Below are 25,306 nucleotides of genomic sequence, written 5' to 3'. Positions count from 1 at the left end.
CATCATTTTCAACGCTGCGCGCTTCGCTTCGCTTCACCGCGCTGGCTTCACTCGCGCTCGCTGTTATCGCTGCGTATTACTCAGCAGCAGATGGGCTAATTTGCATAGTTTCCGACGCGGAGCACCGGAATCTCAGCCGCGCTTCACCGACGCAGCAAGACTTGCAGGACAAAGTCAGGCCACAAAGCTGGAAATTTTTTGTAAACTTTCAGCACTGTATCTGTCAACCATTATATAGACAGTATAAACTCTACTTACCGTAAACCCAATTATATTTCATCTTCTTCGTCCTAACAACCAATGCTTCGCCGTTATCCCTTCGGAGGCTGCGAACTCGGCTGTTTGGGCCCTGGTTACATAAGCAAGAATCACCTGATTCGTAACTAGAGTTTTCCCCTCTTGCTTCCGAGTTATAGTCCGGAGAAATTGTATATTAAGTGACAGTGTGGAGTATAATTGGCGGCAGGTGAGTTTTGGTCAATACTAGCATCGAACATTGGAATCAGAATTACTAAGGTGCATACAAAGTTGAATTAAATCTGACAGATATATTTATTGCATTGCTCTGCACAACTTATTCAACTTTTATTCAGGACTAATTTCTTAGTCCAATTTTTCCAACTTATTCCACTTTTCCACTTTCCACTTTCTTCCATGCCAGACTCGCTTCGCTTTAATACTACTCCATCGGGAAGACATGTGGGAAAAAAGCACATCGTTATCGTAGGAGCCGGAATCATCGGCGTTTGCACCGCCTACTATATTGTTCACCATCCCAAATTCGACTCGGAAAAGTACCATATAACCATGATCGAGAGCAAAAGAGTGGCTGGAGGAGCTTCTGGAAAGGCCGGAGGTCTTTTGGCACTTTGGGCATTTCCCCAGCAAATCGTGCCACTTTCGTTTCGTCTCCACGAAGACTTAAGCAACAAATACAATGGAAGTGAAGAGTGGGGGTACCGACGTTTGACCACAGTTTCTTTAGAGGGCGATATCTCACACATAAAAAATGACCCAGGGTCAGATTCCGATTCCGACTCATTTATCAACCCTACAAATCACAGCGATTCCGACCTGCTGAAACCTCCCAAGAAGACTTCGCGGAGCACCAGGAGCTCCAAGTCGAACAATCTCCCTCTGGACCTCAATTGGATCACCTCGTCGTTAATATCGTCATGCTCGTCTCTTGGCGGAACAGATACTACGGCGCAAGTACATCCCTACCAATTCACCAATTTTATCTTGCGAAAGGCTGTAGAAGATGCCAATGGAGCGTTGGAACTAATACTCGGTAAGGTGGACGAAATCCAGTTTTCGTTGGATTCCGGGGCTGCTACCGGAGTCACCTATAAACCTACTAGTGCCAAGGCAAACGAATCGTTTTCTAATAAAGTTGTTGAGCTTGAAGCCGATCTGATCACAATGTGCATTGGTCCATGGACTTCTAAGGTTCTACCAGATTGTCCGATTTCCGGTTTAAGGGCTCATTCCATCACCATAAGTCCATTCAAAGACCAACCGGTATCACCATATGCCATTTTCACTGAATTGAAAACCGGTCCTTCCCTGTACACTTCACCAGAGATTTATGCCCGTAAGGATGAGGTGTATGTGTGTGGAGAAGGAGACTCGGCTGTAGATGTTCCGGAAACCACAGATGATGTGGAAGTGGTCAAATCCAAGTGTGATGAACTTTATGTGCAAGTTGCAAAAATGTCTTCAAACTTGCGAAAGGGCACCATCTTGAAACGTCAAGCATGTTACTTGCCAGTACTTGATATACCATCAAGCAGTGGACCACTTATTGGTCCAACTAATGTCAAGAATTTGTTTCTCTGTTCGGGACATTCTTGCTGGGGCATCAATAATGCACCAGGTTCAGGAAAAATCATGAGTGAGATATTACTCGACGGTGAGGCCAAATCGGCCAAGATTTCAAGCTTGGACCCTTCGTTATACTTTGATGCAAGCGCATTGTTGGACGATGACAAGTCTGCTACAGCCTCGATTGCATCGATATCCTAGTAATACACTCATTTCAAGCTACTTCTTCCAGCTTCTTTTTAATCTTTTCACTTTTTCTTCTTTTCTACATTCGTTACTGAGCGGTTTATTAAGTACATACCTTAGTTTCTCTTGACGAAACGTCTGGCACTTCTTTGCGAAGAGATGGCAACGGTTTGGACAGGAATCTTGAAGCCCAAAGTCTTAACCAAGTCAGCAGACTCGGAGTCGAGTTCCAATTGTCCGTTGGTGTGGGAAAGGTCCAAAGCAGACACTTCTGGGACGTATTGATCTTTTCTTTCTCTCTCCTCTTCTTGCAACTTGAAAGAAATACCTCTAACTGGACCTTGTTGAATACGCTTCATCAAGTGGGTGGTGTATCCGGCAATCTTATTTCTTAATCTCTTGGATTGGATGATGGCAAGTTCACTGGTCAATCTTTTGTTGGTTTCAAAGTCCAAAGTCAACTTTGGGTAGAAACGCTCAATCATCACTTTGGATGCTCTCTTGACGGTTTTAGTTCTAACGCGACCCTGATGTTAGTTTCTGGTTACAAATCGACATAGAAATCCCATCATTTCAGGGTACATACCATTTTGTTGTAAAGTAAGGATTCAGTGGAAAGTTTTTTATTCGAATTTTTTGAAAAGTGCGGGCTGCTCACACGTGAGCTGTGACTGCGAGAAAAAATCTCCTGCACGGCACAAATCGCACAACACAATCTTATTCACCAACACACCAGTTTCCTCGCCATCGCATCCACACACCTTGCATCCTCACACCAGGAACTAAACCACCGCGCACTGAATACACTCACCTTCGCTCCATCCTAAACTATTCCACATTTCATCCCATTTTTATCCTTTTTTCATCAAAACTCTTGCAAATTCCTTCATATTCACACACTGAAACCCACAATCGCCACTGATTCATCCCAAACAAAAATAGAATGTCTTCAAAAGTGCGACTCTACCACTGTGACTCCTGCTCTGCAGATTGCACAAATCGTATCCGAATAAAATGTGTCATCTGTTCAGATTACGACCTCTGTGTGCCTTGCTTCGCATCCGGCTCGGCTACTGGAGACCACAAACCTTGGCACGATTATTGTGTTATTGAACAAAATACATACCCCATTTTTGTCAAAGATTGGGGAGCTGACGAAGAGCTCTTACTTATCCAGGGCTGCGAGACGTTCGGTTTGGGCAACTGGCAGGACATAGCAGACCATATCGGCAACAGATCGCGAGAAGAAGTGGAGGATCACTACAATAAGATATACCTCGAGTCACGTGACTACCCGCTTCCTGATCTCTCCAAGGATTTCAGCAACATTCTGCCGGCCCAGTTTCTTGAGCAGCGCAAGAAGCGACTCGAGGAGCGTCGGTCGCAGCCGTTACCTCCTCCCAAACCAAAGACTGCTTCTTCCGTACCATTATGTCACGAGATTCAGGGCTATATGCCGGGCCGGTTGGAGTTTGATCATGAAGCCGAAAACGACGCCGAAATCTGCGTCAAGGATCTTATATTCGATTCCGACGATCTGGCGGGAGATGTGGAGCTCAAGCTCACGATTTTGGACATTTACAACTCGAGGTTGACCATTCGTGCCGAGAGAAAAAGAGCAATGCTTCTCAATAATTTGTTGGATTACCGTAAAAATATCAGTGCCGACAAACGTAAATCGAAGGAGGAGAAAGAACTTCAAAAACGAATCAACGCATTTATACGGGTGCTCACTCCTGAAGATTTCGAGACGTTTTCCGAGGATATACTCACAGAACTCAAGTGTCGAATACGGATTCAGCAACTTCAAACTTGGCGTCGAAATGGTATAACCACCATTGAAGACGGTAACAAGTTTGAGAAGGACAAGTTGATCCGTGCTGCTCATTATCTGCGCATGGGCAACGGAGCTGGATATAATGGTCGTCACTATAATCCCAGCATGAGTCTGTCGTCGACCCCAGGACCTGGAGTTCGCAAGTCGTATTCATCCTTGAGCTCGCCCCAAGCTGAATACAAACCCAAGATGGGTAATGCTAGGGCACCTTTGGATATATCTCATGCTGCTGACTTTGAGCTTCTTTCCAATGAAGAGAAGCAGTTATGTGCTACACTTCGCATTCTTCCCAAACCCTACTTTGCCATAAAAAATCAATTGATGAAGGAGGCCATCAAGAACAACGGAGTGTTGAAGAAAAAGGATGCTCGCCAGGCGCTCAAAATCGATGTCAACAAGGCCAGCAAAATTTACGAATTCTTTGTTCAAATGGGATGGTGTAGTCAGGGTTGAAGAAGAGCAATCGACAAGAGAAGCAAACAAGAAAAGCAAATGATACAAGAAACAAGACCAAACCAATGCCAAACAAAAGACTTTTCATACATATTGTACTAGGCTACACATACATTCGTTAGATGTACATTCTTTCATTCTTCTTTCTTCATTGTTCACAGTGTGCTCTCGCTCTCTATACACTCCTTCACTAAATTCAACGCGACACGGATCAACTCGTCATGAAGTGCACTTTTCTACTATTAGCCCTTCTTCCCCTTTCCAATTGCCAATGGTTTCCATTGACGACCAAAGAAGAGATCCCGGTCAAGATACAACCTTTTGAAAATGGTCAGGATGTGTATTTGCAATGTATTGCTAGAAATATTGATAACGGTGAGCACAAATTTGATGATCAAAATCGAATTATAACGGTTCCTTTTCCCAAATGTAAGGAAACTGACAAGCCCCTCAGTCTCCACTATGGGTTGGATGAGGATATCAAGTGCACAGTTGGGTTTTCCGATGAATTATTCCACTTATTCCAACTCTATGTCCATGAAGATGCTCCTTTCAGCTGTCGTTTGCCCATGAGTAGCGAGGCAAATTACTTGGAAAAGGGAGGTGCTTATGTCCCGCTTACCTTCAACTTCCGTGGAGAGACCCACGACTCTCATGTGGATCTTGACACTTCTCTCAACGTGGTTATCACGGTTCCATCTGGCAGAAACGAGCTTAAAACTTTCGTGAGTGGAGTAGCATGGTCTTCTGGAACCGATACCCAGAGAGTGACTATAGGAAACCATGTTACGTTGAATTTAGCGGTGAGATGGCTCAAAAATTTGGCTCCAATTGCTGAAGAATCGTACCAGGATCAATTGCCATTTGCCAATGGTTTTTACAAGCTTCCCTCGATGGTGACCAAAGCTACATTGTATACTGACCTTGCAATTGCCGTGGCGGTCACAACCATGGTGCTCGTGGCCATCGGTTATAGGTTCAGAAGGGCAAATCGACTCCGGGACCCTGAGTTGATGGTGGATACAAAAAACGATTAATATATACACTAGGTACTACACTTTGCAATAATGGCACTGAGCAACGACTGGAGGTGTGCGGGATGCTGGGGGTTCATGAAACGGTCGTTCAAGTGGTCGACGTACTTTTTTGTGAGGGAGGTGTTTCCGCGAGACTTGTAAGCTAAAAACTTGTTGACAGAAAGCTGAAGCGATTCTGCAAAATCGCTGGCGGTGGGCTCAGTGGTCCGCAAGGGCAACGTGATGTCGATGAACATGGTTTGAAGGTCATCGGGGTACTTTTGTTGGAGATACTGTATGACATGCGAATAGAGGTAATCACGATTGAGGTCGGAGAATTGGTCGAAAAGTTGCAAATATTTTCTCAACTGCAAACATGGTCTTTTCTCTTCTCTTGTCCTCACTCAAGTGTTCTCCACGTTGGGATTCAACGGCCAAATCAAACACCGTCAATGCTACATCTCCTCTGAGTGCTGGGTTGGTTTCTGGGTTTCCCAACATATTGATATCTGCTTCCGGAAGCAGGTTGAGCAGCTCCTTCATATCTGCTTCTGGGAGCTGGATAACATCGTCTCCGTCCTCGTCAGCGTTCAAAGCTTGCTTTAACTTAGTTTCTTCCTTGTCCATTTCTTCCTTTTGCAGCTTCTCGGTGATCAACCCCAACACCTTCCGTCTTGCCAACAACCGTGATATATATGTGAGCTCAAACTGGGTGTACAGGTACCACAACTCGAATGCATCTGGGTTCAAACGAAGACCTCTTTGAAATAAACTCCGGGCACCTTTAGCATTGGCATTGGTTTCGAATTCGTATTTGGCAGCAGACAACCACGCATCAACATTACGAGGCTGCAATTGTAGAAGACGAGAATACACCTTGTAAACCACCTTGATTGCTCCGTTCAGCTTGGCGCTTTTTAGATAGCGACTCCAAACGTCCATGTCTCTAGGAAACTTTCTAGTAGCTCGTTCATAGATGAAAAGAACCCTACGAATTCCGGCCCAGTCCGAAATACTGGGCTTTGTGTCTATAGATCCTGACTTGCTGAGTCGAGAAAATCTCTTTTTCCGCAACTTTTCCAAGTTGGTTTCGAATTCAGCGTACTTTAAGAAGTCTCTGGGCTTGGTGCCTCGGCCCTGAATTCGGTGTTCGAAGTCAGTTCTGCGTCTCATGATCATGGTGATCTCATTCTTGGCAAAGAGTTTCTTTCTTTGCAAGTCCTCGAGCTCGGGAACACTCTGCTCGAGATAGTACCGGATTTTTTCAGCCATATCGAAATAGTCAAGAGTTGGAAATTTCGAGCGATGAGATGGTGTGCATATAGTAAGGAGACGAGTGTAGAAGTAGCACCAAAAAAGAAGAGAGTTGACGATACTACGAGGTATAAGAAGCCAATGTGAGGTCAATTGCACGAAAGCAGAAACGAAAAATTGAGAAATTCTAGTAAATTAATATTTGTTACCGATTCATTTTTTGGTGTGCTCATTAGGTCGCAGCGCGAACCGAACCCGCGCCCACAAAGAGCGATGGACAAAGAGATAACCACAAATAACTTTCGATCTATACCAAAGACAAATCAATTGTTGAAAAAAAAAAGGACAAATGCTCTAGGAGGGGTTTGAACCCACGACCGTCGCGTTCCTCACACGACCGTGACTTTGGTATAACCATTGTCGTCATACGGCTATAAGCACGAAGCGCTAACCTCTGCGCCACTAGAGCACCTGCTGGCAAAAGTGAGCAAATTAAAAGATATAAGCTGAGAACAAAATGTGCAATAATGTGCACAGTAATTGCAACCAGTGATATCGATTGAAGATAATGTTAGATTTACAAGTGATTCAATTGTCATCCCATTCAGTTACAATTCGAGAATTTAGAAAATTTCTCTTCTAAACCCATTTCTCAATGGCACGCCATTCCTCGGCCCTCTCCGCCCCACGTTTGATGGCCTATAATTGCTCCAAAAATCACCGCCAACATGTACCAGCCGTTATATGTCATAAACACAAGCATAAGCATGAAAGAATAGCCTACTTGGATACCATACAAGACTGAATGCTTCCATTTGTTTGATGGAACAGGACGCAAAGGTCCATTTATGGCAGCAGTATTATCCTTGCCGATTGTTTTTAACCACTCATATCCCATAGAAACCAAAACGATAGCTATGAGCGAGAAAATAAAGCTCAATGGAGACCGAACATGCCACCATTTAAACACTACACATGAGTTGTGCCAATCCCAAGTGAAAAGCATCTATGGTTAATTATTTGCCATGTTGTATCACATCAAAGTACCTACGTTCATTGAGCACATATCCATGCTGTCATGGGGAGAATGGTCCATGATTGTAAGGTTGTTGCGCACTTTAATTTACAGATTTGGCACAATATGAGAATCTGGCATGTGCATACAGGATGCATCGTTTTTTGATTGCAGGATGCATTGCGTGATCGCGTAGGATGAAAATTATCGACCAGGAAGAACGAGAAGCCCATAGTACATATATAGCCCTTCAGGGCCTCAAGGGTGGTTTTTATGGGTTGTTGTTTTCCGGGGTTGGGTTTTTACTAGTGAAAACCACCATGCCGCAACGTTTTGCAACCTTCAATCATAGCATCAAAAGCTGCATGTTTGTCATGCCCTCGATCTCCATTGCCGCATACTGGGCCGACCAGGGTTCTGTAGAGTTTGACAAGAAGATGTACAAGTCTCCGGAGCTGAAGGAACTTATGCTTTCTGAATTTAGAGAGTGGAAAAATAGTGGCATAGTGAGCAAGGTTCAGCAATTTGCAAGAAATTTATAGAGTAGAAATGTATATAGAGAAGAGTAGAAATGTATATAGACGAAGGTAGGCGAACGTATAGACGAATGTACATAGACGAATGTAGCACGATTAATGGAATGAACTTATACAAATAAGATTCTCGTTCTCATTTCTCACATCGCGAAAATTCATCTTATGGCACCAAAGAAAAAGAAGGAACTAGTAGATGAACGGTTTCAAGCGGTCGTTTTGACCGATTCTTTTGAGACCCGGTTCATGCCCCTCACCGCGGTCAAACCCAGGTGTCTTTTACCGCTAGCAAATGTTCCGTTGATCGAATATACACTAGAGTTCTTGGCCAAGGCCGGAGTCAATGAAGTGTTTTTGATGTGTTCTTCACACGCCGAGCAGGTGCAGCAATACATTGAGCAGTCCAAATGGTGCAGCATCAATTCTCCGTTCAAAATTATACCAATAATGCTGTTGGAGTCCCGTTCTGTTGGAGATGCCATGCGAGACTTGGACAATCGAGGGGTGATTTCCGGCGACTTTTTATTGGTTTCGGGAGACGTGGTTACCAATATCGACTTTTCTCGGGCCATGGAAATGCATAGAAGGCACCGGGAAAACGATAGTAACCATATTCTGACAATGGTTCTTTCCAGTGCCTCGGCTGCGCACCGAGCTCGATCCGACTTGGATCCTGCCACGTTTATTCTTGATGCTAAAACTAACCGCTGTGTGTACTACCAGGCTATCCCAGGCGCCAACAAGAAGGCTAGCATCAAGATCGATCCCGAACTCATGGACGATATTGATGAATTGGTGGTTCGCAACGACTTGATCGATTGCCATGTCGACATCTGTTCACCTTTGGTTCCACAGCTTTTCCAGGACAATTTCGACTACCAGCTGCTCCGTACGGACTTTGTTCGTGGAGTTTTGAACTCGGATATTGCTAAAAAGTCGCTTTATGCTTATATCACCGACGAATACGCTGCTCGAGTCGTTAGCTGGGCTACCTATAAAGGTATTTCCCAAGATGTTTTGGAGCGGTGGAGCTACCCATTAGTTCCCGACGCCAATCTTCTCGAAGATACAGAGTACACCTACGAGTCCAACCATATTTATAAAGATCGTCAAGTGGTATTGGCTCGTCTGAGCCATCTTGAAACCTGCACTTGTGTAGGGTTTGGAACCAAAGTTGGAGATAAAACCACCATTGGCAACTCCATAGTAGGCGCCAGGTGTACCATAGGCTCCAATGTTCGTCTACACAATTCTTATGTGTGGGAAGGTGCCGAAATTGGAGATAATAGTGAAATCGAAGGGTCCATTGTAGCAGCAGGAGCCAAAATTGCCCATAATGTCAAGGTCAATGTGGGGTGTGTGATCGGCTACGGAGTGGTTATTGAAGAGGGAAGAACTATACCACCATATACGAGGCTCGTTGACCGGGAAGTTTCCAAACCTTCGAATGGATTTGACGATTCTCCACAAGTCACTGTAGTAGATAGTGATCTTGTTGGTTTGCATGGCCATGGCTACGTCTACGAGTCGGACCAGGACAGCGGCAGCGACTCGCTAGTTCACGATATGAACGAGCTTGATGTTTCTGATTCTTCTGTGGCTTCGATTAGCGCCAGTCGCAAGCGCAAAGCAAAAGCTCGTAGATTATCGCTGACTTCCGCCGTCAGCACCGACTTTGTTTCCGAGGACGAAGAGGAGCTTTTCGCCCGCGAGGCAATCGACACCATCAAGAGGTCAATGGAGAATAATCACGACATTGATACAACTTTACTTGAGATCAACTCATTGAGAATGTCGATGAATGTCAGCTACCATGAAGTTCGCCGAGCTACCGTGAGTGCACTCATCACCAGAATCGTCCATTTTATCACTACCGACACCTTGGCTCCCAAGCAAGCCACGGAAAAGACCTTTGGTAAGTGGGGACCATTGTTCAAAAGACAGGTCTTTGACGCAGACGACCAAGTTGATCTTTTGCAATTGGTGCAACAGCAATGCGCCATGATCGACCCGGCATACAACCAGACGGTGCTCTTCGTGGCACTGTCCTGGCTATACAACGAAGATTTTGTAGAAGAGGACCAAATTTACAAATGGTGGGAACTGCCGCAATCGAGTGCGACGGCCGAGTTGGTCCAGGTTCGCCAGCTTACGAAAAAATGGGTCGAGTGGTTGAGGGAAGCAGAAGAGGAGAGTGACTAGGAGGGAGAAGAGAAAAACGGAAAAGAGAAATGGAAAGAAAAAGTTATTCATATCTGGTGCTATACGACGCTGGTAATGAAGTGTACTGCAGACAAGACAACCATCTCGCTTACGGAGCCAATAGACATAAGCGTAAAACAAGGTTAAACAAGTACGTAATAAAGAACTAAACTAAACCGAGCCACAGAACCGTCTACTATTCTCTCCTTTCTTCCACTCTTTTCTTTCCACGCCTTTCCTTTCTTTTTTCCTCTCATCATGCCACTATCGGCCGCGGCTCCTGCACCGTGTATACGATGGCACCACGAATATATATTTTGAGATTTTGCAGCTGTCGCAATATTCATGTTTGACGTTATTGTAGTGGGTGCGGGTGTCGTAGGACCTGCCATAGCAACCGCCATGGCCCGCCAGGGTCGCAAGGTGCTTATAGTGGAACGAGACTGGACTAAACCTGACCGAATAGTTGGAGAACTCATGCAACCCGCCGGGATTCAAGCGCTTCGAGAACTTGGAATGGCGCGTGCCATCAACAAAATCGAGGCTATAGACGTGGTGGGATACTATATCAAGTTTTTGGACAACGAGATTCTTTTGGACTACCCTACAAAACACGACGCGATGTCAGCAAGACCAGATACTCCTGTTCCTGATTGTGTTAACCATCAAAATGACGAGATTACGAGTGATTCTACATTGGACGCGACAGCGTGGCACAAGGATAACCGAGTTCGAGGCGTTTCGTTTCACCATGGCGATTTTATCCAAAATTTGCGTAGCATCACCAAGGCTGAAACGAACGTGACCGCAGTAGAAGGAACGGTGGTAGACTTGATAGATGAAGATGGTGCTGTCACGGGAGTGGTTGTGAAATCAGGCAAAAAAAATCGAACTTATAGGGCAAAACTCACCATATGTTGTGATGGAATCTACTCTCGTTTCCGCAAAAGATTATACGACACAGCTCCCCTGGTTGGGTCGTATTTCGTAGGACTCAATCTTGTGGATGCCGAGCTTCCAGCGAAAAACAGAGGCCACGTTATTCTCGGGTCCCATGCTCCCATCTTGGTGTACCAGATTCTGCCCCACGACACCCGGATTTTGTGTCTGTATAGGTCCAGAAAACCACCATCGCAAGCCAACGGTGAGCTTTTAGGGTACCTTCAAAATGAGGTGCTTCCTGCGCTTCCTGAACCCATACGGCCGTCTTTCAAGAAGGCATTGACAACTGGCAAGTTCCGGTCCATGCCCAACCAGTACCTCTCAGCCACGCGCCAGGGTCGTCATAAGGGCTTGGTTTTGCTTGGAGATGCCGCCAACATGAGACATCCTTTGACTGGCGGAGGTATGACAGTAGGACTCAATGATGCCGCGCTCTTTGCACGGCTTGTTCACCCCAACAATGTTCCTGATTTAGACGACCATCGTGCCGTGGCAGCAGCATTGTCCAAGTTTCACAACCAAAGAAAAGGCTTGGATGCCGTCATCAATACTTTGTCGATCGCACTCTACACGCTTTTCGCAGCCGATAGCCGCCCGCTCCAGATTCTTCAACTCGGATGCTTCAAGTACTTCCAGCTCGGGGGAGCCTGTGTCAGCGAGCCCATAGGGTTGCTCTCGGGTGTGCTCCCACAACCATTGCTCTTGTTTCGGCATTTTTTCACGGTGGCTTTTTACGCCGTGTACTGGAACTTTCTTGATCGGGGCTTAGTCGGGGCGCCACTTGCACTTTACGAGGCGGTGGCTACGATTTTTACTGCGGTGATGGTGTTTCTGCCATACTTGTGGAAAGAATTGGTTTAACCAAGAAAGTTATGCTGGACTATTTAGACTATACAGACGGGAGTGCACACACGCCTGGAATTCAATGAGATTGCGGAGACAAACGTAGACGACCAAAAAAAAAACAAAAGCAAAAGGCCACAAAAACAAAACCTACAAAAGGACTTGAAAGAACTTGTAACAACTCACAAAACAACAGTCTCCATGCCCTCTGAAACCTTCCCCTTGATGGGAAATAACGAGTCGCCAGCGGTTTCCTTTCGCAACCGGGTCATGACCACGTTCAAATTGACGCTCAAATCTCTGCCGGTCAACTATCTCTTGGTGTTTGTTCCGTTGGGCTTGCTCGCCGGGATACTAGACTGGGGCTCGTCAGCCATTTTCTGGCTCAATTTTTTTGCCATTGTGCCATTGGCTTCGTTGCTCGCATTTGCGACGGAAGAGTTGGCGGAATTTACCGGCGAAACCATTGGTGGGTTGTTGAATGCCACTTTGGGAAACGCCGTCGAGCTCATTGTGTCGATTATTGCCCTCAAAGAGGGCCAGATTCGTATTGTCCAGGCGCTGATGCTTGGGTCTATTCTCTCCAACTTGCTCTTGGTTTTGGGATGCTGCTTTATTGCTGGCGGAATCACCCGGGTTCAACAGATCTTCAACCAGACCGTGGCCCAGACCATGCTGCTGTTGATGGCATTGGCTACCGCTGGACTTTTGATTCCTGCTGCTTTCCACGCTACGCTTCCTCCACCAAAACCAGGCAACGAATTTCCAGCTCCAGGCAGTTCCGATGAGCTTATTCTTTCGTTGTCTCGCGGAGTGTCCATCATCTTGTTGTTGTTGTACATTCTCTATTTGGTGTTCCAATTGCGTACCCACAAGTCGCTTTTTGAAGAGCAAGCCCAAGAGGCCGACGACGGTATTATCGCTACTTCTTTACCAGGCGAGTCTTCTGGCGACAAAACTGAACCTGAACGCCTCACTCTCACTGGAGCGTTGGTTGTGCTTCTTACGTGCACGGTGATCGTGTCGGTTTGTGCTGATTACTTGGTGGGTTCCATCGACAACATTGTGGAGACTTCTGGATTGTCCAAGACATTTATTGGTCTTATTGTCATTCCCATCGTGGGAAATGCTGCTGAACACGTTACTGCCATCGTGGTGGCCATGAAGGATAAGATGGACTTGGCCATTGGTGTGGCTGTAGGCTCGTCGTTGCAAATTGCAATCTTTGTGACTCCATTCATGGTTTTGATTGGATGGGCCATCGATGTTCCTATGTCTCTTTACTTTTCTACGTTTGAAACTGCAATTCTTTTCGTTTCGGTATTCATCTCCAATTTGGTGATTCTCGATGGTGAACTGAACTGGCTTGAGGGTGCTATGTTGTTGAGTACGTACTTGATTGTGGCATTGGCGTTCTTCTACTACCCCGACACGGTGATTACCTAGAAACCCTAGGTTCTAGTGTGGTGACCGACTACAAGTCTCATTGGCTTCCTCTGATCCTACTGCTATATAAAATAATATCTATCTTCTTACACATTGACTATCCTTCTCGTAATCTCTGCACTCGAAGCCGAACCCTTCCCTGCAGAACCATGCACGTTTTCCACCGCGTCTGCGCGAACCTGCACCATCTACCCCTGGCAGGGGTGCGCCTTGCGGTTGTCCCGGAGACCGATAAGCACACAATAGCATCAATATCGACGCAAACAAAACCAAAATCCTCAATTATTAAACCACAAATCCCAACAACCTCCAATTCCACCCACACCGTTTTTGGCCCAACGCCAGCCCATATTCGCGCACACGCACTGCCATCTTCCAATCCGCGGTCCTATTGTCGCGACGCGTCACCGTGCAAACCTCTTCGCGCGTCTGCAGCTTCACTACCCAATCTGGTAATTCTTTTGCAGCGACGCCCACAATTTAAAAACGGTGGTTTCGTCCTAAAAATTTTGACATCGCTGGCATAATATGGCACAGTCGAAAGTACTTCTGATTTTCGCAAGACAGCCGGTGTCGCCGGAAATGGTCAACTACTTGGTGGCCACCACTAATTCTATCATCCAAGTAAAACCACAACCTCGAAAATTTTCCACCATTTCTACCGACGATTTGTTGGTGGCTCCAGCGGTGAAAACGGTGTCTCTCGGCCACTTTATTCGTCGCCTCATCAGGTACTCCAACGTTCAGACCCCCACACTTATGGCGACATGTGTTTATTTGACAAAAGTTAGAAATTTACTTCCTGCCAATGCCGTAGGAATGGAAACCACTCGGCACCGGATTTTTTTGGCAGCGTTGATTTTGAGTGCCAAATCACTTAATGACTCGTCACCGTTGAACAAACACTGGACAAAATACACTGACGGACTTTTAACTAATGACGAGGTCAATATGGCCGAAAGAGAATTATTGGGGTTGTTAAAATGGGACATTAATATCAAACAACACGAATTGGACGTTGCACTTGAGCCGTTCTTACACACTATCAAAACCTCGTTGGCGGCTCACCTGGACCAGGTTTCAGCACAAAAAGTCAACTACTATCGTTTGTCCAACACATACCGCACATCATCTCCCATTTCATCAAGATCATCTTCCACATCTTCCATTGCTTCTCATTCCTCCAGCTTGTCATTAAACGAGGGTCCAGCATCAAACTATAGTTTGCAAAGCCTCGTGCAAGAAGAAGCCGAAATCAAGGGCCACATTTACCGGCCACCTTTGGCAAACAAGTCCACCAATACCCTCAATGTTCCACCAAGAAAAGATGTGTATGGAATGGCAATGGTATAAGGAATGAACCATAATGTTCAACATATGAAAAGGAAATTCGATGCTCATTGACATTTTAGTCTTTTGTCATAAACAGCCCAAGAGACCCTGGAGGTCATTTAGTTCTAGTATTTATTAATAAAGGTAGGTTGGTTTCAGTATAATAAGGTAGGTTTCAGTATTTATAATAAAGGTAGGTTTCAGTATTAATAAGGTTGGTTTCAGTATAATAAGGTAGGTTTGGTTTCAATATTAATAAGGTGGGTTTGGTTTCAATATTAATAAGGTAGTTTGGTTTCAGTATTTATTAATAAGGCTTGGTTTGTATTTATTGAGGTAGGTTTGTTTCATCAATGGCCGTGAGGATCCTCTTTAGGAGCATCCGGGGTCACTGTGATCATGGTATCTATCCGCAAAATTGCTATGCATGCCTCCAACGCCGACTTTAACGATTTGATTTTGGAAACGGTGGGTTCGAGTACTCCATGAGAAACTTCGTTAATGATCTTTCCCTCGATCAAATTCAATCCGTAATTCTTGTAGTTTTTCTTCTTGGTGTCTGTAGGCAATGCTGATTGCGATGCTGCATGGTATGTACGTAATTTCGAAACCAAATCTGACGAGTCTTTAGCAGCATTCACTGCCAACGTCTTGGGTATCACAAGCAATGCCAGGGCAAACTCGGCTATCGATAATTGTTCCCGCGAACCAACCGTAGTTGCAAAATTTTCCAAGTATATGTTAAGCGCAGCCTCGACGGCTCCTCCTCCAGGTACGACATTGCCGCTCTCAAGAGTCCGTTTGACCACCGACAACGAGTCGTGAAGACTTCTTTCCATCTCGTCCAACGAGTAGTCGTTGGGACCACGGAGAATAATCGATGCGGAAGAATGCTGACGGGTTCCTTTCACGAGAATACACTCGTCGTCAGAAATACGAACCTGAGACACCTCATCGGCAGAACCAAGGTACGACGATTCGAACGTCTCATCACCGTCGAGATTGGCTAAACTGGACACCAATGTTGCGCCGGTGGCTCTGGCAATTCTTCTGAGATCTTCCTTCTTACAACGGCGAACCGCCATGGCTCCACATTCGACAAACTCCTTGAGACAAAGATCGTCGATTCCCTTGGTTGTCAACACCACATTGGCACCAGCAGCCAAAATTTTCTTAATTTTGTCAATGATAATTCCATATTCCCGCTGGCGGATTTCCTCCAATTTATCAGGATCTTCAATATTTATTTGCACCCCCATGGCCATCTTGGCCTTGTGAAGATTAATATCCAAGCACGCGATCTTGGCGTTCTGCACAGTCTTGACCATGGCTTGCGAAGCCACTGTACAATTCAAGGCGTAACCATCCACAAGCATCGACTCGACCGATGACTTTCCATGGGCTTTTAAAATGTTCACCGCCTTTACCGGGTACTTTGTTTCACCGCGAGAGTTGGTGGTCTTGACCGCAAGCATGGCATTGACCGCCATATTCGCAAAAAAGTCAGAATCAGATCCAATAATCTTGGAACTCATCGACGTCTTGGCAATGTTCACCATGGTCTCCTTTCCCAAACTATCCACCGGCAACGAAAGCACCTCATTTATGTACCGAACCGCTTCCCGAAGCGCCAACCGGTACCCCGTAATGATTGTGGTTGGATGAATATTGTTTCTTACTAATTCGTTGGCTCTTTTCAACAATTCACTAGCAATGATCACCACAGAAGTAGTACCATCTCCCACCTCACGGTCCTGCTGCTGAGCCAATTCCACCAAGATTTTACCGGCGGGGTGCTGGACGTCCAACAACGTCAAAATAGTCGCTCCATCATTAGTAACCGTCACATCTCCAATATCGTCAACCAACATTTTATCAAGACCTACAGGGCCCAACAGCGATTTCACAACATTTGCCACAGATTGTACAGCCAACACATTCTGGTTGCGGATATCGTCTCCCGAAACCTTTTCGCCGCCCAAGAAAAGGGTATCTGATCTCGCTGCAGAAAACATGGTTGGTAGAGGTGTCGATCGATGAGATTTTTGCCAACCGCGGTCACGTGTAGGACTTCCAACTTCTTTCCTGAATCACTGCGAGTAACTGAAATCACTTTGTGCGCACCCGTGCACCAGGGGCCAGCCACCGTAAACAAACACTGCGCGCGGTGAGAGGTCTCCTTACCACAAATGTTACGCTTTCCCCTGTTAGTTCCTGCGATACGCCACTTTTCGGTGTCCTCCTTTGCCCCTATTGGTGCTAGCACTCGGCTCTTGAAAATTGCCTCGCAAAATGCTCTGGTTGCTGCCGAAAAGGAAAAACTCAAAAAACTCCGAACCAAACTTTCCAAAGAAAAAAAGACGTTTGCTGAACTTAAAAAGAAGCTTGCCGCCGAAACAAAGTTAGAGAAGCAGCGCAAGAAGAAGCTTGCCGAAAAAGAGAAGGCATTGAGTCAATCCCAGAGATCTAAGGCTGCTAAGGAAAGGGAGCAAGCCAAGAAAGAAGAACTTAAACACAAGAAACTCGTAGAAAAGGCCACCAAACCTTATCGTCGTATTACTGCGTTCAACATGTATGTCAAGGAGAGAACATCCGGGTCTGGACCTGTTTCGCTTGCTGACGTTTCTCGCGAATGGAAGCAATTGGACCAAAGTACCCACGACCAGTACCAGGATAAGGCTGATGAATTCAACGAAAAAATGCTTAGTATCTACACCCCCAAGCCCAAGGCACCCGCCTCGGCTTACGCCAGCTTTGTCAAGGAAAATTACGTTAACGATGGCCGTGATTTTGCCGACATAAACCGTTCTTTGGCCCAGCAATGGAAGAACTTGTCTGCTGAAGAACGTGCTTCTTATGAGCCTTCGACCGCAGATAAGGAGAGGTTTAGTTCCGAGATCCAACAGTGGACCGAGAACAGAATCAAATTGTACAAGGAGTCGAAGAATTGAAAAGTTTCGTTCTATAAGTGTCTTAATATGTATAATGTACAGCTACCCCTTTTGCTGGTATATCTTTTCACCTAACCCACGGAGAACCCTCTCCAACTGCTCGGGCAATATTGGTTTCGAAATGAAATCCACCATTCCAACTTCAAGCGACCGTTGCTTGTCTTCTCCAGCAACATTAGCGGTCAATGCTACGATATACGGAAGATGAGTATCTTGTCCTCGAGCTCGAAATTCCTCACGAAGCTCTAATGTCGCAGCAAGTCCATCCTTTTTGGGCATCTGGATGTCCATCAATACCACTTGGTAGGGCCCTTTATCTTCAAATGCACTTATACATTTTGCCAAAGCTTCCTCTCCATCTTTGGCAGAATCAGCATGATAACCCAACTTTTTCAAATGTTGAAGAGCTACCTTGATATTGATGATATTATCTTCAGCCAACAAAATTCGAAGCGGGTACTCATCTGCCAACAACTTTTCGTCGCTCATTGAAAGATCTGAAAGTGCCTTTACTACTTGACCTCGAGGTTCTGGCTCAGTAATCGCTTTGACTATCTTGACCACTTTGGCCCGCTGGAACGGCCACATCATGACTGCTATAGTGCCTCTGTCCACTTCTAGTGGTAAAGCTTTACCAAAATGTCCAATCAAAACGATATTGCATTTCAACTTTCGAAGATTTTCTTTGGTCTTTAACGTATCGAAGAAGATTTGATCCACGAAAACAATCAGGTAGGTATTGAACGGACGTCTAATATTTTCAAAGTCCATGGCTAGATCCACCAGTAAGCCAAGAAACTCAAGTGTCTCTTGCAACGCAAGCAGGCCCAAACGGTGATTATCAAGAATCAACGCTTTATTGTTGATGCCTCTTTTCGCTGCTATTTCATCGGAGACTAGTATTTCAGGCTCTTTGAACTCGTGCACTTGGGCTTTGACATTAAGGAAAAATTTGGTTCCCATACCCTCGACACTGCTAAAAGTTAATGTTCCTCCCATCAAATCAGCTAATTTCTTTGAAATAGCAAGTCCCAATCCTGAACCACCAAAACTTCTGCGTGAAGAAGCATCCACTTGCGAGAATGCTCCAAAGACCTTGTTCTGGCTTTTTTTGGGGATTCCAACTCCTGTGTCTTCCACACAAATTTCAAACTCATATCTGCTTTCATTGATCTGGTTGGATACCAAAGTCACGATGATATGGCCCTTGGAAGTGAACTTTACTGCGTTTCCCAAAAGATTAATGACAATTTGTCGAAACCGGGTCACATCACCAATGACTGTATCGATCAGTGGACACTTGTTGAAGAAGGCAAGGTCCAAATCGTTGACAGAAGCCAGCTCGCCGATGATCTGAATGGCGCTTTCAATACAATCGTTCAAAGAAAATGGAGCATTTTCAAGCGTGAAGGAACCATGCTCTAGTTTGGAAAACGCAAGAATCCCGTCGATGATGTTCAACGTTAGCATGGCTGAAGTCTTGATGGTTTCAACATACTCCTTCTGAGTATTGTTAAGCTCGGTGTCGAGCAAGAACAACGAACATGAAAGAAGCGAGTTAAACGGAGTACGAATCTCATGCGACATGTTGGCAAGAAAGCTAGCCTTTTCTGCGGTAGCATTCTCAGCAGCCCGTTTGGCAAGGGCCATTCGATCATAGAGACTTGCCTTAGCTAGCGACACTGCTGCTTGTGAACAAAGTAGCGTGAGAAGATCCTTGGACTCGCTACTGAAATAAGTTGAGGAATTACCAACTTCTGTTTTTTCCAAGTACACAGCACCAAACACACCCTCGTCGTTCTTGAGCGGAATGCAGATGACTGAATCACTTCTGTTGGATTTGTAGTATTCGTCTTGGCCAAAATTGTTGTTAAAGAATATCCTGTCCTCGTCCTTATTAACGACCTTACCGTTGTACAACACATACACAAGCAAGGAAAATGGACACAAGTCAGTTCGTGAGCTGAGGGGCTCGTTATCCAACGAAATGATACTGTTCGACGACCCGATTGCCTTAATGCAGGCGTCACCTTGACTATTGAGCACCACGGCCCCAAAATCGACTTTGGAATAAAAGACCGTAGTTTCCAATAACTTTGTAACGATGTCGTCTTGTGAGGTGGATTCGGAAATCATAAGGCAGGCTTTGACGGTCTCTCTTAACTCTACCGAATCATTGGAGATTCTGGAAACCGCCTTTTCCTGGGGATCATGGTTTGCTTTGGAGATGCTTTTCGATCTCGGTAGTTGAGAAGTGAACATTCTGTTCAAAACCCGACTCAACGGCTTGGACGAGTGGCCCTGTGGTTCCTCAATTGACTCAACTCCAGCCCAATTATACTTCTTGATGTACAGCCCCAAACGTAGTTCCACCGCTTCTACTAGCAAATCAACATCCAAGCTCTTGAATGCGACAAGTGCTGCTCCTGCAAAAGTAGAAGTTCGCTTGGCACTTGTACTAGTTTTCATAAGCCATAAAGCGCAGAGATAGGTACCCCAGGCGACATCATACCAATTATTGCTTCGTTTAGACACTTCAATAGCATCCTCAAAAGAGTCAAGAATCTCGAGCGACGAATAATTGGACAGATTGGCTTCTTGCATTGCCTTGAGTATGAGATATTTTCCCTCAAAAGTTGAAGGTGAAAACTGAGCAAAAAGTTGCACTCTTCCGACAATCTCGTTTAGCATATCTCTTTGGATACTACTGTCGATTCCTTGCGCATCCTGACAAAGCGCAATACCGGCTATAAAATAGAATTCAACGTGAAGCAAAGTTAACGGTATTTGAGGCATGTAATCCTCCATCATTTCGACAACGATACGAACCAGCTCCTCAACCCTGTTTTTCACTGTTAAATAATAAAGCTTGCATGTCTTGCTGACGAATAAAATATCAGGATTAGGCTCAAATTGAGCAGTTTGTTTTTCGAAATCTTCAAGCAGGAAACCTCCTTGCATCATCTTCAAACCATTGAAAAGAAGCTGGTTCCAATCTGACTTGTCTTCAATAGCAAATCTATTATTGGTCCAACTGGGAAAAACAGCATTGAAAGGTACTCCACTGAGCAACAAAAGGTGGATTTTCGCAGCATTTGTGCTACTGGCCAACTTGATGTTTTTCAGCCGAGAATAAACCAGAAGTGAAGAACTGAACGTTTCGTAATACTTGAGCACGTCGGCCAACGGTTCAAAGTAAACTGCCAACGAATTGACGAACAACTCGTAAACGGTTTGAACATACACAATGGAATTCTTTTCGTTTTTGTCGGCCCAATAAAGAGCAAGCTTGCTGTATTCAAGAGCCTTGATGAACCCGGATTCAGTATACTCTCTTGCAAACTTGTTGGCCAAATACAAAAGCGGAATTGCACAGAAAGGACTGATACCAAATTTGAGCATCATATCAACCGAATATAGCACCAAACAGTCACGAAGCTTGTAGTTGTTAGTCGAGAATGTAAATGGTAAAATCTCCGAAATGAGCTCATAAATCAAAAGCACCTTTTTATCTTGGGCAAGCTCGAGATTCTTCATGGCTCTGATTTCCAGCGCTGACAGAGGTATCTGGCCATTGAACCTGTCATTCCTCTCGTCTTCTGATAATGTAGCGTCTGGCTCTATATCAATACCCAAATAATTGAGACTCTCGACCGCAACATTGACACCTTCTTTGCGTCGGCCAAGTTTGATCAAACTTCGAACTTTAAAAATCACAAACCGAGTCTTGTCAAGGCCATACTTTGCTTCGGACTCATCAATAATTCTTAAGCAATCATTATAGTTATTCAAATAGTATTGGATCTGACACATTGTCATGTTGTTACGCAATTTGTGCTTCACATTCAGTTCACGAATAAAGTGGTCGGCAACTTGGAAATAAATAAGAGACGAACTCAAGTTGTAGGTTGACATCGCAAGTCTGCCAGCTTTCACCAACACCTTGAAATATGTCAGGCAATCATCACGGCGCACAATTTTCCATGATTTTGCAAAATGGCTTGCCATGGTCAAATAGGAAGAGATGCTGTAGTTTGTTTCTTTCCGAATTTTTTTGTAGTAGCGTAAACCGCAAAGTCGATGATATTCTTGAAGTTCATTCGTCAGAACAAGACTGCTTATTATTGCCGATAAGATAGAATCATGGTCAAACTTATACACTGCTTCACTTGCCAAATTCCATATTTCTGAGTCGGTTAATTCCACGGGAAAATCGCTATCGGCCATCAAGTGAAAAGGAAGTTTGTAAAATGGTCCCCCAGGTGATACTATTCCAGTCTCTACACACAAGTTGACGGTTTCGTAGACTTCTTTGATTCCAAGATTCGCAACGATCATAAGTTCTGATAGACGAAAGAAGTGACCCTCTGTGGTGATGGCTGCAAATTTCATAAGTGACATGGCTTCAGGAGTCAATGCTGTCGAGAGGTAATTGGCTATAATATCGTCTTGATTGATAGGAATGTTAAACTTCGAATAATCAAAGTCCCATCTCCTGCTGTAAAGATTAGTTCGATATTTTATCTTGCCCTCCATGAATGCTGTTTTGAGGACGTATTTCGTTAAAAGCACATTTCCCTTGAGGTGGTGATACAAAAACAGAGATAAAGAATCCACTTTCTCGTCTTTGAGTATGTCCTTCGAGATGCTGGAGACCTGTTCGCCATACATTGAAGACAAACTCGTGGTTTCGTCTTTGGCAAACGATGCCACCTCATCGCCAGAGTTGTATGGCGAATCCATCACCAACGACGATTGAAGAAAATAGGAAAATGAGTCTCTAGAGATCTCTCTCAATTGAAATTCGAACACCTTGGCACCTGAAATCTTGAACAAATCCACGAGTGTGTCCTCAGATGCTTCAAAATCAGTATCATATGTCTTCTCAGTATCTGAATCCATGGTTGCGATGATTTTCAAGTACCCTGGAGAACCGCTAGTTATATTTTGAGTTTGGACGAATTTGACCGTTTCTGCAAGCAAGCTTATCTCTCCTGGTGAACACCATTGAATATCGTCCAAAAACATCGTGAGGCCCTCCATACTAATTAGCGACAAAAACGCTTTCACGATATAACGATACTTGAGCTCGAGGCTGAAATTGTGGTAATCAGCATCACGAATTGGTTTCAACTTCAGAGACGAGTCGTCTGAGTCATCCAAGGGCTCATCGGAAGTCACATCTTTGGGGTTTAATGAATCCTTTCTGCGATGAAGAGTCGCATACTTGGGCCCTAATAAGTGCTTAAGACCCGGAACAAGATAAAAAAGAACCCCAAGATCTAGTGGAATCTCTGTAACAATCAAGTCTCTCCATTTATCGATATCTTGTTTTGACGACTTGAGTATTTGTTTCACGATCGAAGAAATTGCTGAAATAAAGACAGTGTACACTGAAATGTTTGCATCGGATTTGCTGAATTTCCAGCTGCAGTGAAAGTTGGTCTTGGCAATTGAAGCCGTACGCAAGTCACCAAGAAGAACAGATTTGCCGTAGCCTGAACGACCAGAAATCAAAACCACATTTTCTCCTTCGGTAAGACGATCAGTGGTGGTGAATATTTTTCGGTATTCTTCGTTTCTTCCGTACACTGCTTCACAAAGCAAAAAGACAGGAGGCATGGGCATAGGTTCTTTTGGTTCCTCTTTGATCAAAAACCGGCTGATGTGCTCATTTTGTTTGACATAGTTGATGAATGTCTCGCCGCCTTTATCTTTGATCTCATCGACGTAATCGTTTCTAACTTGGATAAGTTCTTCGAGCAATATTCCAGAGTCAGTTGGTCGCTTGGAGTCTTCCTTTTCCAATAAATTCATAATGAGCTTACTTAGATGGGAATTTATCCACGAAGGTGCCAATAATTCCGGCGTCAATGGTTTTTGGAAAAGATGCATTCTGATCAATGTAGCGGCATCTTGCGCCTGAAAAGGAAGAACCCCAACGATAAGTTCGTATAATATAACTCCAAGAGCATAAAAGTCAGATTTGTAGCTGACTCGCTTGTTCATGTCTCCCGTAGCTTCTGGGGAAAGATATGGCAAGATTGCCATCAAGTTGGTCAGGTTCCGCTTTCTGTGTCCATTAGTGCAGTCTTCTGGTTGAACACTAAAAGAAAAGTCCCAGCTTGAGATTTCGACTCTTCCGTTGTCACATTTGAAGATATTTTTCGACGTGAGTCCATTATGTACTATTCCAAGCTCATGGACTGTTTTGAGAGTCTTGACCACATTTATAATGTCCCCAAGAACCTCCACCACTTTGAGAGGCAGCTGTGGACTCTGTCTCACTTTATTGGAAATTTCTTCAAATCTTCCTGAGCCCAACAGTCGCACATTGGTGGTGGTGCTGGCTCCTACGGATATGGATGAACGACCGCTGTAGGAATTCGCAAGCACTCCCAAGGTGGGATCGAACAGAGTATCGCTTCCGCTGCTGCTGTTACTGTGATACTCAAATAGCGACAGATAATTCTTGTCTCGATAAATTAGAGCCATTCGTCTCGGTCCGCCGCCCTGTTTTCCTGAAGTCGCCATATTGATCACGCCAATTGGATACAAGATTCCAGTCAAATTCAATGGTAAGGTTGCGGGTTGAGCCAAATAACGTTCAGCATTCTTGTCGCCCAAAGGTGGGCGGCTATGAGGCTTGAGAAAGTCATTTTCCACCATGTCATTGTTCCAAAGACGGTGCTGAGCCGGTGGGTTTCGGCCAGAGAGAATGTACCACTCGTTAAGAGTTCGGACCATGGAGTTGCTGTCTTCTATTAGGGGAGAAATTCGGATGAGAACCGGGGCATTAGTGTCTATTTCAACAGCACGATAAAGAAGCGTGGTTCGTTCCACGTCGGCTTCAAATTGCGATATAAGGGTGTATCCGTCGACGGAGTCGGACTCCAAGAGCTGATGGTCGTCGCTGGTGGATTCGGGGACTCGTTGTTGGGCATTATTGAGGTTTTCGTTCAAGTAATTGTTCTGATTTTTCACGTAATCTACGTTGTTGATGTACGACTTGAAAGCTTGAACCTCTTGGGCCGAGCTAGTGGACGAGTTAGACTGGGTTCCTGTCACAAACAGTCTCATATTGCTGCTTGCTCCGGTGGCAATATCGGTGGATTGGCTCGGGGCGTCTGCATCAAAATCCACACTTCTGGCATTTCTACGAAAACTTCCAGTGGATGAGTTGACATCCGAGCGGTCCGTGGAAGCCTCAGCCGAGAACTTATTGCGGTCTGGGCTTCCCACCAAATCATGAAGCGTGGAAGCGTACCCATCTGATTCTTCAGTGAGACCCTGTCGCAGATCAGAGGCGCAACTTTGGGACAAATTCATGGCTCTCACAATGTGCGAAGATGTCCAGGAGTATAATATGGGGACGGGCAGTGGTGTGGAATCGACTCGAAACGCTAATAGTCAACGGTGCCAAACTTAAAGAAGGTAAAATTGTGTCTCAGATGTCAACCGCTTCAGCCGCA

General features: G+C 45.0%; 13 protein-coding genes and 1 non-coding gene across 14 annotated transcripts; 8 read left to right on the top strand and 6 right to left on the bottom strand. All coding sequences in view use genetic code 12, as the record gives it.

Annotated features, from left to right (window-relative positions):
- Window positions 1–654: 654 nt before the first annotated feature.
- PGUG_04409 (uncharacterized protein) lies at window positions 655–2,025 on the top strand (the record flags this gene model as incomplete). Its single annotated transcript, XM_001483630.1, has 1 exon — window positions 655–2,025. One exon carries the CDS (start codon window positions 655–657, stop codon window positions 2,023–2,025), a length of 1,371 nt encoding a protein of 456 aa, XP_001483680.2.
- A 101-nt stretch (window positions 2,026–2,126) lies between these two features.
- RPS17B (40S ribosomal protein eS17) lies at window positions 2,127–2,495 on the bottom strand (the record flags this gene model as incomplete). The annotated part of the gene is made up of 1 exon (XM_001483629.1): window positions 2,127–2,495. The coding sequence occupies one exon, from the start codon at window positions 2,493–2,495 to the stop codon at window positions 2,127–2,129; it is 369 nt and encodes a 122-aa protein (XP_001483679.1).
- A 458-nt stretch (window positions 2,496–2,953) lies between these two features.
- ADA2 (chromatin-binding transcription regulator) lies at window positions 2,954–4,300 on the top strand (the record flags this gene model as incomplete). Its single annotated transcript, XM_001483628.1, has 1 exon — window positions 2,954–4,300. The coding sequence occupies one exon, from the start codon at window positions 2,954–2,956 to the stop codon at window positions 4,298–4,300; it is 1,347 nt and encodes a 448-aa protein (XP_001483678.2).
- A 221-nt stretch (window positions 4,301–4,521) lies between these two features.
- Window positions 4,522–5,337, top strand: PGUG_04406 (uncharacterized protein; the record flags this gene model as incomplete). Its single annotated transcript, XM_001483627.1, has 1 exon — window positions 4,522–5,337. One exon carries the CDS (start codon window positions 4,522–4,524, stop codon window positions 5,335–5,337), a length of 816 nt encoding a protein of 271 aa, XP_001483677.1.
- A 297-nt stretch (window positions 5,338–5,634) lies between these two features.
- On the bottom strand, window positions 5,635–6,588 carry PGUG_04405 (snoRNA-binding rRNA-processing protein; the record flags this gene model as incomplete). Its single annotated transcript, XM_001483626.1, has 1 exon — window positions 5,635–6,588. The coding sequence occupies one exon, from the start codon at window positions 6,586–6,588 to the stop codon at window positions 5,635–5,637; it is 954 nt and encodes a 317-aa protein (XP_001483676.2).
- A 332-nt stretch (window positions 6,589–6,920) lies between these two features.
- PGUG_06011 lies at window positions 6,921–7,039 on the bottom strand. Its single transcript has one exon. It is a non-coding gene; the product is annotated as a tRNA-Ile (tRNA).
- Window positions 7,040–7,222: 183 nt separating this feature from the next.
- Window positions 7,223–7,576, bottom strand: CTR2 (low-affinity Cu transporter; the record flags this gene model as incomplete). Its single annotated transcript, XM_001483625.1, has 1 exon — window positions 7,223–7,576. One exon carries the CDS (start codon window positions 7,574–7,576, stop codon window positions 7,223–7,225), a length of 354 nt encoding a protein of 117 aa, XP_001483675.1.
- A 707-nt stretch (window positions 7,577–8,283) lies between these two features.
- Window positions 8,284–10,320, top strand: GCD6 (translation initiation factor eIF2B catalytic subunit epsilon; the record flags this gene model as incomplete). The annotated part of the gene is made up of 1 exon (XM_001483624.1): window positions 8,284–10,320. The coding sequence occupies one exon, from the start codon at window positions 8,284–8,286 to the stop codon at window positions 10,318–10,320; it is 2,037 nt and encodes a 678-aa protein (XP_001483674.2).
- A 345-nt stretch (window positions 10,321–10,665) lies between these two features.
- On the top strand, window positions 10,666–12,123 carry ERG1 (squalene monooxygenase; the record flags this gene model as incomplete). The annotated part of the gene is made up of 1 exon (XM_001483623.1): window positions 10,666–12,123. The coding sequence occupies one exon, from the start codon at window positions 10,666–10,668 to the stop codon at window positions 12,121–12,123; it is 1,458 nt and encodes a 485-aa protein (XP_001483673.2).
- A 183-nt stretch (window positions 12,124–12,306) lies between these two features.
- Window positions 12,307–13,551, top strand: VCX1 (Vcx1p; the record flags this gene model as incomplete). The annotated part of the gene is made up of 1 exon (XM_001483622.1): window positions 12,307–13,551. One exon carries the CDS (start codon window positions 12,307–12,309, stop codon window positions 13,549–13,551), a length of 1,245 nt encoding a protein of 414 aa, XP_001483672.2.
- A 528-nt stretch (window positions 13,552–14,079) lies between these two features.
- On the top strand, window positions 14,080–14,904 carry PCL2 (cyclin; the record flags this gene model as incomplete). The annotated part of the gene is made up of 1 exon (XM_001483621.1): window positions 14,080–14,904. The coding sequence occupies one exon, from the start codon at window positions 14,080–14,082 to the stop codon at window positions 14,902–14,904; it is 825 nt and encodes a 274-aa protein (XP_001483671.2).
- Window positions 14,905–15,233: 329 nt separating this feature from the next.
- TCP1 (chaperonin-containing T-complex alpha subunit) lies at window positions 15,234–16,898 on the bottom strand (the record flags this gene model as incomplete). Its single annotated transcript, XM_001483620.1, has 1 exon — window positions 15,234–16,898. One exon carries the CDS (start codon window positions 16,896–16,898, stop codon window positions 15,234–15,236), a length of 1,665 nt encoding a protein of 554 aa, XP_001483670.2.
- A 174-nt stretch (window positions 16,899–17,072) lies between these two features.
- Window positions 17,073–17,834, top strand: GCF1 (Gcf1p; the record flags this gene model as incomplete). Its single annotated transcript, XM_001483619.1, has 1 exon — window positions 17,073–17,834. The coding sequence occupies one exon, from the start codon at window positions 17,073–17,075 to the stop codon at window positions 17,832–17,834; it is 762 nt and encodes a 253-aa protein (XP_001483669.2).
- Window positions 17,835–17,876: 42 nt separating this feature from the next.
- Window positions 17,877–25,163, bottom strand: CHK1 (Chk1p; the record flags this gene model as incomplete). Its single annotated transcript, XM_001483618.1, has 1 exon — window positions 17,877–25,163. The coding sequence occupies one exon, from the start codon at window positions 25,161–25,163 to the stop codon at window positions 17,877–17,879; it is 7,287 nt and encodes a 2,428-aa protein (XP_001483668.2).
- Between the last annotated feature and the right edge of the window lie 143 nt (window positions 25,164–25,306).

This window comes from Meyerozyma guilliermondii, genomic scaffold, assembly GCF_000149425.1.
Source record: "Meyerozyma guilliermondii ATCC 6260 scaffold_5 genomic scaffold, whole genome shotgun sequence".
Classification (NCBI taxonomy): domain Eukaryota; kingdom Fungi; phylum Ascomycota; class Pichiomycetes; order Serinales; family Debaryomycetaceae; genus Meyerozyma; species Meyerozyma guilliermondii.
The sequence above is the reverse complement of the archived record's forward strand: the minus strand, read 5'-3'. Positions and strand labels throughout refer to the sequence as shown.